The 14,236-nt window shown below is 45.4% G+C and overlaps 1 protein-coding gene across 4 annotated transcripts in view; it reads right to left on the reverse strand.

Moving 5' to 3' along the window:
• THADA (THADA armadillo repeat containing) overlaps nucleotides 1-14,236 on the reverse strand; it is a 319,471-nt gene that overhangs the window by 42,700 nt on the left and 262,535 nt on the right. For 2 of the 4 annotated variants that reach the window (XM_068564210.1, XM_068564209.1), the window contains exons 35-36: nucleotides 10,052-10,205; nucleotides 6,329-6,460 (exon numbers count right to left, since the gene is read on the reverse strand). In XM_068564210.1, coding sequence (XP_068420311.1) covers nucleotides 6,329-6,460; nucleotides 10,052-10,205 — 286 coding nt within the window. Of the gene's footprint in view, nucleotides 1-3,152; nucleotides 3,249-4,751; nucleotides 4,825-4,886; nucleotides 5,080-6,328; nucleotides 6,461-10,051; nucleotides 10,206-14,236 lie in introns of those variants that run through there. The other 2 variants (XM_068564211.1, XM_068564212.1) reach the window with 2 other exon arrangements.

The following is a 14,236-nucleotide window of genomic DNA, read 5'->3' on the forward strand; positions in this document are numbered from 1 at the left end:
TTCAAAGGGCACTCTAATCTCCTTGTGGAACTCGGGACTGACAGACTATTACTGACTGTTAAGCGGCCTACTGTGATGGAAGATCAGCCCATCGATGCCCACTGAGCACCTACTGTGTACCTAATAGAAGACAGTCTCTAAGCTCACAGGATAGTTGGGAAGATAAAACTAAATAAAGTATATGAAGGAGAAAATAATAAAAGAGTAGAAAATCAAGGGCTATTTATAACCAAATGCTGCAGGGGTTCAGAAAAACGAGAGATCCTGGAGGGTAGGGCCATCGTAGAGAAGGTGGGATTTAATGTGTCACCACTGAACAGTTATATCTGGCAGAATGAGCAGAAGTTTTATGATTTTTTTGTGGTGGGGTGGGCGTGGTGGGAGGGAGGATCGGAATTCCCTGGAGCCAGTACTCCAAGGAAAAGAACCACCCATCGCTCACACGTGTGAGGACATGTGCGCCCGCTTCTCTCTCCCCTGCTGTATCATCTGTCTCTCTTTCTTTCTTAAAAGTCTTTTACATTCTCTTCATTAGAAAGTTTCTACCTTTTCTGTCAATTATAGCTAAATAAAAAAAGTTTCTACCAAGAAGTCATCCTTCTTGAACCTAAACACTGACAGTGATTTGAGGTCTGGGCCCCCCTTAAAATTCCTTGTTAACTGGCTTCTCTTTCTTATCCTGCAACAACTAAAGCGACTGTTGGGTATTAGAAACTTTCTTTGAATCTCATAAACGGAAACGGGGAAAGGGAGGAGGTCTCCCGAATCAGGCGGCAAAACGCTGGATGAAGCTGGAAGAGGAGGGAGGGAGGGAGATCCCGAGCTGGAGAGGGTGCGGTGCTGGAGGAAGGGGCTTCAGAAGGCTAACAGCCCCCTGCCTGCCGGCAGCCCCTCCCACCCATCTCCTCCTGCTCAGAGAGCCCCCAGCTCCGAAAGGTGAGCACGCAGGGTTCCGCCCGAGGGCCTCCAGATTGAGCCATCTCTGCGGGACCCCTCAGGTCAGAGCCTTCCATCCTCTTACTCTGGAGTCCTCAAGTCTGACACTAGCTTATCAAGTTAGACCCAACAGAGACCCTGTAACAGAGACAAAGGGTTCTACATAAAAGAGAGGCTATGCAGATGCCAACTATTATATATAGGATGGATAAACAACGAGGTCCTACTGTACAGCACAGGGAACGATATTCAGTATCCTGTGATAAACCATAATGGAAAAGAATATATGTATGTATAACTCGATAATCATTTTGCTGTGCAGCAGAAACTAGCACAACATTATAAATCAACTATACTTCAATACAATTAAAAAAAAAAAAAAAAAGGCTACAGAATAACCCCAAATTGCTGAATTCTGGCCATCTTCTAGACCTTTGGGTGGGTTGCTTTTTTTAAAGGTGCTTTTTCATCCTCTCCTCCTCCTAAACAGGCTGTTAAAATTCGTACCTGCACAGGGGCCTCTCCTGTTGCTTCCACCCAGAACTCTGTCTGCCTCACTGGAGAATCACACAAAGCTAGTGATTTAAATTTAAATAGTGTCCAGGTTGTTTTTTTCCCTCACACGGAAGCCCTTGTTCAAATGAGCTCTGATGTGAAATCCTGATATATGAGTCTATAAGACAGATGTGAGCGAGCTGCTCAGGCAGAAGTGGGAGAGCCCGGGGAAGTGGGAGCGGCCGAGCTACGGCCTTGAGTGTCTCCTGCTCTTGAAACAAGAGCTCTTTCCAGAGCGTTTCAAGGCTTGAAGTCAAGTCAGAGCAGGGGCAGGAGAGAGGTGGAGCCCCACCTGGAGTCCTGCCCATACACCATCTCTTCCTGGCCGTGAACTTCAATCCCCTCCTCTTGAGCCCTAGATGTGCCATTTCTTCTGTCCCTCTTAGCGTGCTGTGACTGGCACAGAGTGGGGGGGGGGGGGACGGGACAGGGAGGGTCCCGCTGCTGGGGCTTCCTCCCATCTAAAGCTGAAGGGGCCTCAGGGGTGCTCAGAGGATTGTTAATAGCCTATGAGTTCCACCTCCCAGGTGACCATGTTGGGTGGCGCACATGCAGGACAGCAGAAGAACTCGGCAGGCAAGAAGGTGAACAACAAATCCATCCTCACAAGGGCGATCTAAACACTGAGTTATTTCCTCTGGACCTTCCAGGATCATTAACTAATTCACACCACAGACCTCCACCTAAGGCCAGCCGTGTGCACAGCGACTGGTTTCATGCTTGCCCCTTCCATGGTTTCTAGCCAGAGCTACCAGCACCAGCAGCTGCCCTGTGACGGCTTACCAGGGGCTCCCAGGGGCACCGCGCCGTGTGCTGGAGAGGGCAGGAGAGAGCCGGACAGCGCACTCTGTTCCTCCAGCAGATAAAGCTCCCCCTTTGCCCTCTCAGTTTCCATTGCTGAGCTCTCCAAGGCCTAAGGAATATTCTGTCCCAGATCACAGTGACTTGTGGCCTCTAAGTGGCTCTCCCAATTCCAGGAAGTTTCACTTCCTGGAACGCGATAGCCCAACTGCTATGTCAGTGCCAGAGGCAGGTCGAGGTGTTTCCCCTAGATACCTCACAGGTTTGAAACCCTGAGGTCATCTCTGCTTTCCCGTCTCTCCCACCGCCCACAAGCACAGCCCCCAAATCCTCTTGAGTCTACCCCATGCTCTCTCCACCCCATCACCACTGATGGCGGCTCATGAGGACTCTTGCTACCAGCTCCCAGTTGATCTCCTGACTCACCCCCACTGACTCACCCCCAGCCCTGATCCATCTCATGCACAGCTGCCACAAAGAGCCCCTCAAACCCACGTTCCTGGCAACATGACTCCTCTGTTTGAAACCCTCTCCAGCCTCCCTTCACCTATAAGAGGAGGCCCTTGGCTTGGCATTCAAAGCCATCCCAAGTGTGGCCACTCCCGCCTTTCCAGCTTTGCCTCCTGCTCCACTCCCCTGGCCTCAGCCTATGTTCTGGCCACACAAGTCCACTTGCTGCTCCCCAATCAGCTCCCAAGTGGCCCCCAACTCCAGGTTTGGCTCCCGCTTTTCCTTCCGTGTTGAAATGCTCTCATTTGTGTGCCACTTATCCCTTCCCTTGGGCCAGCTCCACTCTCAGGAACCTCCCTAGACCCCAAAATCAAAATGCACCTCCATCTTCTTCTCCACGTCCCCAGCAGGCTGTCAGTATGAACACAAAGCTCTTTCTTCCCCATCCAGCCCTCATTTACAGGATGAGATCTCAGAGGCAAGGAGTCCTCATGATTTATTTCTTTCTTAGGAGGAGAAGAATTAATTTAACAATATTTAGTCTTCTCAAAGAAGACATTAAATATTAACATAATTTAATACTATTATTTTACTGTGGCACTTTCTAAACCACTGATTTGAGGACAAAATTAATGAAATGACATGTATTTTTAAGGTATTCAAGACTCAGTAGTAATAATGGACTTTGGAACACCAAAGAGCAAACCATTAGCAGGGTATGCTACAAAACCCCTGTGTGCTGAAGGAATGTGAAAACTTGCCATCAGCTGCTTGGTATCCTCGAGGATGTCCAAACAAGACAATATTGTTCTAATGAATCAGCTGGGTAAACTTCTGACTAAAGTGAAAAATCAGGGGGTGATACTCAATCCTCAGTTACTTTTCAGTCTAAAGCAGAAAGATGTGCATTTTTTGCTTAAAATCACACTGCATTACAGAGATTCTGTTTAAGCACTGCTATCAGGCAGAACAGAGAACACACGGGGACATGCTGAATGAGTGTCCTCACACAGTGACGTCATGCTGCTGAGATCTCTGAATGGGAGGTATCTGGCTTGGGTTTGATTTTTCGGATGCAAAAATTCACTCAAAATGAGTTTAGAAAAAAAAAAAAACGTGGGGGGCGGGCAGGATGTTTTCATATAATTTAGGAGAAAGGAGTCACCCTGGGGGTGTGGAATAGTTGATAAACCAGCCAGATGGTCTACCAATATATACTGTGTTAGTCTTTTCTAGTTGTGGACTTGGGATTTTTAAAAAACATTTTATTTTGAAATAATTTTAAACATATGGAAAAGATGCAAGTACAGCAACTACCTATCTGTGTTTACTATTTACATCCACACATAGTGTTATTTTTTTCTGAACCACCTGAGAGTAAGTCACAGGCGTTGTGTCCTTTTCCACCTTAATATTTCAGTTGTGTATTTCCTAAGAATAAAAATATTCTCTTGGGCTTCCCTGGTGGCGCAGTGGTTGAGAACCTGCCTGCCAACGCAGGGGATACGGGTTCGAGCCCTGGTCTGGGAGGATCCCACATGCCGTGGAGCGGCTGGGCCCGTGAGCCACAACTACTGAGCCTGCGCTCCGCAACAAGAGGGGCCGCGACAGCGAGTGGCCCGCGCACCGCGATGAAGAGTGGCCCCCGCTTGCCACAGCTGGAGAAAGCCCTCGCACAGAAACGAGGACCCAACACAGCCAAAAATAAATAAATAAATAAATAAATAAATTTAAAAAAAAAAAAAAAAAATTCTCTTACAAAACCATAGTATGGTTATCAAATTCATGAAATTCAATATTGATTTTAATCTACAGACAATATTTCAATATTGTCAGCTATTCTAATAATTTCCTGTATGGCTTTTCACCCCTCCAGTACAGGATCTGGTCCAGGGTAACATACTACGTTTAGCTGTTACAGAATTCTTGTCTTTTCACACCTCAGATTCTCTTTTATGAACCAAGACAGGAAATACAAAGATAGGCAAGTAGGCTTTTACATTACTTACTCCCTCAGAGGCTTTCACACATGGAATTTCACACGCAAAAGGCACTCAAAATATAATTCTTGATTTCTATTTCCTGAGAAAAAATTCAAAGCAGAAGGAGGGAGAACATGGTAATATAGTTTTACTATAAATGAACTTGGAAAAATTCTGAAAGAAATAAAAGTAGCAGGGCAAAAACTCTAAAGATTAGGAGGGAAGAAGTCCACTTCTGAATCCCACCGTGAAATGCTCTTTCCCATCTTCGGTGAGAGGGTCCGATAGAAGTCTAGTGAGTGTTACGTTCCACCAGATGCTTACTGAGCACTTGCTCGGTGCTCCGTGCGTCCTTCTAAGGAAAATGCACAATTGGAAAGAGGAATGAATCTTTAATGGCAGAATTTCAGGGATGAGGACAGGGATGGGGAGAAGGCTGCTAGTACAGCACTCGCAGCACCGATGTGGACGTTTTCCCACTGAGAGGACAAGCTGATCCTGGCTAAATGCGCCCTGGAGTAGTATCACTGGGAGATTACTAAGACACCAGCTCCTTCCATACGTGTGGAGAAAAGCGCCCAGACCATTACAACGGAGGACTCAGGTAGGGGGATGTTCGCACATTGCAGGAGGAGCTTCCAGGGACCGCAACCCTACCCGCGGGAATCAGTTACCGACACTGTATGGCTATTTCCCCTCCCATTCTGCTGTCCATTAAGGTAAACTTCTTTGCCCAGCCTGTGACTACCTGTCTCAAAATGGTGTTCTTACTTCTCTTTGGGATGGCTGACCCAGAGATCTTTCCTGACACCTAGCCCCGAGTGCATGGAATCCAAGTCCACCAGAGTGGTCACCCTCCCAGACGGCCACTCGCCCAGAGGTGTGGCCTGGCGTCTACTCCACCTAGCCCCATCCCTTCCACCCAGCGGCCCGTTTTCCATCTGCAGCCTGGAGTTCCCTTTTGCTTCCACAGCATTTGCCATTGCGTACAGGTAAGTAGGGCCCAGGGCTCTAACAGCTCATATTATGAACTGAGTGGCTATGAGCTCAGAACTACCCATCTAGGCTGCTCCTCTTTCCACTCCCCTCCTGCCCCCTGGGCTAACGTCACCACCAAACGAGGAGCCAAGGCACAAAGAGGAGCAACTTGACTTACACTCATCCGTTTCTTTTACGTGTAGAAATGCACAGAGGAGCAAACTGATGGATCTAGATCTCTGGATTATGTAACCACACAGAAAATCCAGACTTGGCCTTATTTAAAAAGGATGTCAATGTAACTGACAAAAGGCACTGTTTACTACATTTCTACCTCTGAAAGCAATTTGTCTCTATGATGTCCTAGCGCAGGGGTCAGCGAACTGTGGTTAGTAGATCAAATCTGGGAAGCCACCTGTTTTTGTAAATGAAGCTTTATTGGAACACAGTCACGTACACTTGTTTTCCTATTGTTTATGGCTACTTTCCCACTAAAATGGCAGAGTTGAGACAGAGACTGAGTGGCCAACAAAGCCTAAAATATTCACTCTCTGGCCCTTTACAGAAAGTGTGCCAACCCCTGCCCAAGAGCAATAAGGCATCGAAGAAAGATAAGAATGAGGTACCTGTTGACTGGCAAGTGTTTTCCTGTGACATGGCAGTCATCACGGTTTCTGTGGCTGCATCTCGGATTACTTGCTCCTCACTCTGCAGGAGGGTGAGGACACATTTCCAGAGAGCAAGCGTATCTTGCAGTCCTAAGAAGGCCAAAAAGGATTCAAATTACCTAGGATGCAACTTACAAGCAGGTACAAATACTGCTTCAAATCCAGTACTGAATGAGCAACAGTTACTCCTTTTGTGTGGGTGCTGCAAGGAAGGGAGACTTGAGAGTCAGATAAATGCCAGAAGAGGGAGGACCCTAAGGGGAAAGGTCTGAAAATGTCCTTCTGAATAGGAAACACTTCTGGAGGCAACCAGCCCCAGGCAAGGCTCCCTAGAAGGTACGGCCTTGGCTGGTTAAGGCCCAGCTGTCAATGGGCCTTAGTCAATGACTCATGCTTCTCAGAATGAAACTTTATGCATCAAAAGTGCTTTGGGGAAACTAGCCCAGTGTTAATTTGAGTGACTGTTTCAGCTTATAAATTCTGAAAGCAAAGTTTCAATCAAGATTATGCTTTGGGGGGCAAGAATTGAAAAAAAGCAAAGAACCATGATAAAGGCACCAGCCTGTGCCACTTCTACGTGGGGCCCACGACCTGATCGCCATTGCCCCTGGGCAGGGACCCTATCAAGTCCCTGTGCATCGTGCTGCTGGGGACCAGAGACCAGGAACAGACAGTGTCTGCCCCTGAGCAACCGAAAGGGACATCAAGTGGAGAACACAAGGTAAGGAGAAGGCAGCGCTGGAAACACGTGGCTGTGACTCACCACAGGGAAAGGTCCCAGGGGACTGGTGTAACGGGAGGCGGACTGCGTGAGGGAGGGGAGAGGGGGCAGGGCCTCGAAGGAGGGACACATACTGTCCAGGTGGGGTGGGTCGCCGCGGAAGACCACCACTCATCATCCCTTGACGTTCAGTGGGGAACCAACCCTGCCCTGAGAGCTCTCTTAGCTCACCCTCTCCCTCATCTGTCCACGGAGAGCCCCATATCAGAGCCACCAATGCTCTAGTCATACTGAGAGCAGCAATGGCTCCCTCTGGGGTTTGTGCTCTCCTGTCTGTTATAAATCTGGCTTTAAATTTTACTCAGTCTTTCAGAATCTATCCATTCTAATTGTTCTCTAGGGTTTCAAATTTCCCTTTCTTAACATTTTCTTATACCGCTAAGGTCCCCAATCTTCCCTCTTTAGTCCATTTCAATTTTTCTTTCTCCTTAAATGACTTCGGTCTGCCCTGGACTTGTCCCCATGCACTTTATGTCCTTTGCCTCTCAGTTCTGTGCCTGTTTTTCATGTTCTTGCAGGCCGCCAGCCACTGCCGACCTCCTTCCTCATTGCCTGTGATGCCCTGAGCAGCTCCAGCAATTCATGATGAACCAATGGCTTTTGCCCAGGACTCAGTTTCACGCAGAAATTCCACACTATTCCACACACATTTTCCTGCTATGAACCAGGGTTAGAGCAGCCAAAGTCACCCAGAAAATGTGCTGCAAAATGATATTACCCTCCCTGAGAAGTGTCATCAAAGTTTATAAACCTCTGCTCTTATTCCTCTGGGTCCAACGATTAAAGCAAAATTGTAGCAGGTGCCCTTTCAGTCCCCCTTTGGGTGTAGAAAAAATGCCTAAAAGTCACTTAGAACAGGGGTCCCCAACCCCCGGGTCTCGGGCCTGTTAGGAATCGGGCTGCACAGCAGGAGGTGAGCAAGTGAAGCTTCATCAGCCGCTCCCCATCCCCGCCCCACTGCTCGCATTACCACCTCAACCCTCTCCCCACCCCGCCCCCGTCCGTGGAAAAACTGTCTTCCACGAAACCAGTCCCTGGTGCCAAAAAGGTTGGGGACCGCTGACTTAGAAGAAAGATTTATGAAGATACCAAAGACAACTGTTTCTCAGAGAGATCCAGAGACATGAGACACTTGATTGGCCTGAACTCAATTTTAAGTGAGTAACACTTAAAATTTGAATCTCACCATCTGAAAACGCAGTTCTTTTCTTTATTCTGTAAACCTTTTCTCCACAACTACACTGAAAGCTCCCTGGACGCAGGGACCGTGATTTATTCTCCAGGGCTGGGCATGGAAGAGGAGAACAAAAACAGAATTCCCGTAATGGATGGAAGAGAATCCCAGCATGGTTAATATGGGGGTAAGATGGCAGGAGAGGGCAGGGTCAGGACTCAGACGTGGCTTTGGGTCCTGAGTTTTCCTTTTATTAAACCCTATGCTTAAAACAAAACACTACAATTTAAAAAAATTTTTTTAAGTTAAAACAAAAACCCCTATGGTTTTTCAATTCCTTTGGGTTTCCTAAAGCTTGGTTTTCTCAACCACCATTGATATGATGCTCTTTCCTAATTATTACTCTTGAAGGACAGGGGGTGGCAGTGAGGAAAGAGACATGAATGTAGACAACATGGTTGGAGCTGTACATCTATTTGATTTCAAAATATCTCTACCTTTACTTCCCAAAGATGCCTTAAACTTTTTTTATTTTATTTTTTGGCCACGCTGCGCGGCATGCAGGATCTTCCCCAACCAGGGATTGAACCTGTGCCCCCTGCAGTGCAAGCACAGAGTCTTAACCCCTGGACCACCAGGGAAGTCCAAAGATGCCTTAAACTTAAAACTACTTTCAGTGAAAGGAACCAGCAGTCTTCCTAGTCCCTTAAGCCAGAAGCCTGGAAGTCATCCTTGAATGTTCCCTTTATATTAACCTCAACACCAAGTCCTGCTGATTCTACTTCCTAAATGCCTTCGAGCCTGGCCTTTCTTCTTCCTCAAGGCCACACTTCACTCTGTCCCATTTATTTCTCACCAAGGTCACTGCAACAGGCTTCCTGGAAGAGGTGATGGTTAGGCTGAGTCTTGAAAGACAAACAGGAGTCAGTCAAGCAGCAGTTTGTTTAGAGAACTGCTCCCCGCTGATGACGCATGGGGAGTGGTGGCCAGTGAGGAGGGAGAAGCAGGCAGGGCACAGAAGAGGAAGGGCCTTCTGAGCCAGGCTAAAGAGCATTTAGGTTTTATCCTGAAGGCAATGGGCACCCACTCAAAGGCTTTAAGCAGTGGAGGAAAATGATCAGATCTGTATTTCAGAAAGACCACAGAGGCTTTTGGAAGCATAAGGAGAATGGCTTGGGGGACAAGACAGAAGGGAAAGAGGCCAATTAAGAGGCTGTTGGTGGGGCTTCCCTGGTGGCGCAGTGGTTAAGAATCCGCCTGCCAATGCAGGGGACATGGGTTCGAGCCCTGGTCCGGGAAGATCTCACATGCCGCGGAGCAACTAAGCCCGTGTGCCACAACTACTGAGCCCGCGTGCCACAACTACTGAAGCCCGCGAGCCTAGAGCCCTTGCTCTGCAACAAGAGAAGCCACCCAATGAGAAGCCCGCGCGCTGCAACTAGAGAAAAGCCCGCGTGCAGCAACAAAGACCCAAGGCCACCAAAAGTAAAAATAAATAAATAAATTTACATTAAAAAAAAAAAAGAGGCTGTTGGTGAAAAGTGATTAGAGTAGGAGAGTGAGAGGGTGGGAAGATCTTTGAAAGATGTAAAGGTATGGTGTACGCTGTCATCTTTCATCTTCCCTTCTTTTTTTAACCTAGAGCATCTATTCACGCTTTTAGTGCATTTGGTACGATGGACACCTCCCTCCCACCCCCCACCCAACAGCGGCTCAGCGCACTTACCAAGAACGGGATGGGGGTTGGTGAGGAAAAATGGTGCAGTGCTGGTGAGAACTTCAGCAGCGGCCAGCCTGGACTCGGTGGGAAGATGATCTCCGCAAGAAGAGAGGACCAACTGGACCCACTGCTTCAGGTTGGGGGCCACCAAGTCCCTGGTCTAAAAGTACAAAGTGTACATACAGCAGTTCAGAAGATGCGACATGGGCAGACATGGAATCAGGGATGAGCTACATATGCGTTTCCCAGGCTCCCTTGCATTGGGGAGTAACGTGATTAAGTTCTGACTAATGGGATGCCATTAAAAGTGGTTATCTGTGCAATTTCAGGTCATATGTAAGGAAATACGTGTGACCTTCACTTCTTGGGTTTCTCTGTCCTGCTAGTTGAACAAGGACAGATGATGGGAGCTGGAGCAACCATCTGGGACCAGAAGATGGAAGCCACGTTAAGGACAGCAGAACAACAAGGTAGAAGGGCCTGGGAGCCCAATAATGTCAAGCTACTATCTGCTTTGGACTTCTTCTCTCTGGTTTAAGCCACTGTATTTTTGAGTTTCTGTCACATTTAAAGCAGCATCCTAACTAACAGTATTGTTTAAACAAAGCCCTATTGTTGTTTCTTTATAGTGACAGCTTTATTGAGATACAATTCACATACCATATAATTTACCCATTTAAATACATAATTCAATGATTTTTAGTATATTCACAGATATGTGTGTACCACCATCACCGCAGTCAATTTTAGAACATTTTCATCACCAAAAAGAGAAGCCCTGTATACTTTAGTTGTCATCCCCATCCTGTCAGCTCCCCCTCGCCCAGCCCTAAACCGTTAATCTACTTTCTGTCTTTACGGATTTGTCCGTTCTGCACATTTCATATAAACTGAATCATACAGATGGCCAACAGGCACATGAAAAGATGGTCAAAACCACTAAGTATTAGAGAAATGCAAATCAAAACTACAATGAGGTATCATTTCATACCAGTAAGAATGGCCGTCATTAAAAAGTCTACAAATAATAAATGCTGGAGCAGGTGTGGAGAAAAGGGAACCCTCCCCTACACTGTTGGTGGGAATGTAAATTGGTGCAGCCACTATGGAGAACACTTTGGAGGTTCCTTAAAAAACTAAAAATAGAACTACCATATGATCCTGCAATCCCACTCCTGGGCATATATCCGGAGAAAACTCGAATTTGAAAAGACACATGCTACACCAATGTGCACAGTGGCACTATTTACAACAGCCAAGACATGGAAGCAACCTAAGTATCCATCAACTTTACCCATGGATAAAGAAGATGTGGCATATATACACAATGGACTATTAGTCAGCCATAAAAAAGAATGAAATAATGCCATTTGCAGCAACATGGACGGACCTAGAGATTATCATACTAAGTGAAGTAAGTCAGACAAAGACAAATATCATATGATATCTCTTATATATGGAATCTAAAAAAATAATATAAATGAACTTATCTACAATGCAGAAATAGACTCACAGACATAGAAAACAAACTTACGGTAACCAAAGGGGATGGTGGCTGGGCAAGGGGAGAGATAAATTAGGAGTCTGGGATTAACATATACACACTACTGTATGTAAAATAGATAAACAACAAGGACTTACTGTATAGCACAGGGAACTATATACAGTATCTTGTACTAACCTATAATGGAAAAGAATGTGAAAAAGTATATATATATATATATATATAACTGAATCAAAATTAACTATACTTTAATAAAAAATGGTTAAAAAATTGAATCATACAATATGTGGTCTTTTGTGACTGGCTTCTTTCACTCAGCATGTTTTCAGGGCTCATCCACGCTGTAGGATGTATGTATCAGTACTTCATTACTTTTTATGACTGAAAAATATTCCATTATATAGATATACCATATTTTGTTTACCCATTCATGAATCAGTTGATGGACATTTGGGTTGTTTCCATCTTTTAAACTCTGGGTTTTTACTTTTTCTAGAAAGGGGATTATTGTTCCGAATAAATTTTACTTCCCCTATCAATTAAGCCTCTTTAAATGTTCAAAATGAGATTATTGGCTCCTCTGATCATCTATGAGCATCTACGGAACTAAATTGATCAGTGTCTTAGATCGTGAGGAAGCTGCTGACTTGTTAACTTTTCTCTCCCTGAAAAATTACCAATATTCTTCAAATATCACTTCATTCAAGTACCAAGCAGTGCCTCTGAGATGCACATGACAACTGGTTAAAAACGGCTTTAGATGAGAACGCTGTCTTTTGACAGACTTGTTAGGCTGCCCTGTGACTACTTTCTCAGAACTTGTTCCCCGCCCCTGCCCCAGGCTGTAGTTTTTTTTAGCAAATCCTCTCCCTTCCTACAAACTCTCCTCCTATCCTCCCCAAAACACACACATGACTTTCTTTTTTAGCTTTTTGCATCTCCTAGTGACCACCTGGCTCTGGCCCCTTGGCCTGCCTCTGAATGACAGACCCAGGGAAACTGTGTATATCTGCTTAGTACTCACCCTCTGGTCTTCCCTCTGTCCAGTCCCAGGCTCTCTGAACTTAACAATCTCCTATGTGAAGTCTTCCTCAGCTCTGCAAACACTCCCTCCGGCCTCTGGTTTCTCTCAGCCTCCTTCCTACTAGAGTATCATTTAATATCATGATCTAATGCTCCTTTTCTCTCGTTAGACTGCCCTCCAGTCTTCTTCATCCTTGTACCCCCAGTACCTCTCTCAGGGCTGCTGGAGCATAAGGAATAGGAATCCACAATGTTATGGTGCCACGATCACAGTGCGGTGATGTGAAACCAAGATCTTCAGGTACTTTTACTGTGGTATTGATTGCCTTCTACTTATGATAATTCTCTGATGGTGGCATCTTTCTCATATGCCCCTAAGTATGCAAGTATTTGTCCTAAGGCATCGTTCCAGGAAGCTGTTGTTTTTTTTTAAATTGAAGTATGGTTGATTTACTTCAACTATACTTACAGTGGTTTCAGGTGTACAGCAAAGTGATTCAGTTATATATATATATATATATATTCAGATTATTTTCCATTATAGGTTATTACAAGATACTGAATATAGTTCCTTGTGCTATATAGTAAATCCTTGTTGCTTATCTATTTTATGTGTAGTAGTTTGTATCTGTTAATCCCATACTCCTAATTTATCCTTTTCCCACCCTCCTTTTCCCACCCTCCTTTTCCCCTTTGGTAGCCGTAAGCTTGTTTCCTATGTCTGTGAGTCTGTTTCTGTTTTGTATATAGGTTCATTTGTATTATTTTTTAGATTCTACATATAAGTGATATCATATGATATTTGTCTTTGTCTGACTTAACTTCACTTAGCATGATATTCTCTAGGTTCATCCATGTTGCTGCAAATGGCATTATTTCATTCTTTTTTATGGCTAATGTTCCATTGTATGTGTATATCACATCTCCTTAAGCCAACTGTCTGTTGATAGGCACTTGGGTTGTTTTCATGTCTTGGCTACTGTAAATAGTGTTGCTATGAACACTGGGGTGCATGTATCTTTTCAAATCAGAGTTTTCATCTTTTCTGGATATATGCCCAGGAGTGGGATTGCTGGATCATACGGTAGCTCTATTTTCAGTTTTTTAAGGAACCTCCATACTGTTTTCCACAGTGGCTGCACCAATTTACATTCCCACCAACAGTGTAGAAGGGTTCCCTTTTCTTCCCCAGGAAGCTGTTTTGACTACTTTAGGTCCACCCCACCCCCAAAGACATGTCCTAAGACAGGTGGGACACATCTGGGCCTCCACGCAAAGCCAGCTGGACCACGTTTGGGAGGGATATTTAAGCCTTAGCGATATATTTTCATACATAGTTGACTAGGATGCAATCCTAGTGACTTGCAATCCTTGGAACTGACTTGCTCATTCCCTCATTAGATAAAGAGTCTAGTGAGAAAAACAGGAAAAAACAAGGAGTTTGGGCATAAATGCACGTATGTCCTGGAGGGAGGAGGTGGTGTTACCCTCATGGACTCAAATCAAATGTGCCCAGAACAAGAGAAAAGAAATGCCAAACATGGTGCTCAGAAAATTCTCCCCAAGTTATACCCAAAGTGAAAAACCAACACGAATGATATTTTTGTAGAAGCTACACACATATGCCACAGAGATTCTGCCTGTGGGACAGTTCACTTTTACTG

This window comes from Eschrichtius robustus, chromosome 15 (genome assembly GCF_028021215.1).
Source record: "Eschrichtius robustus isolate mEscRob2 chromosome 15, mEscRob2.pri, whole genome shotgun sequence".
Classification (NCBI taxonomy): Eukaryota; Metazoa; Chordata; class Mammalia; order Artiodactyla; family Eschrichtiidae; genus Eschrichtius; species Eschrichtius robustus.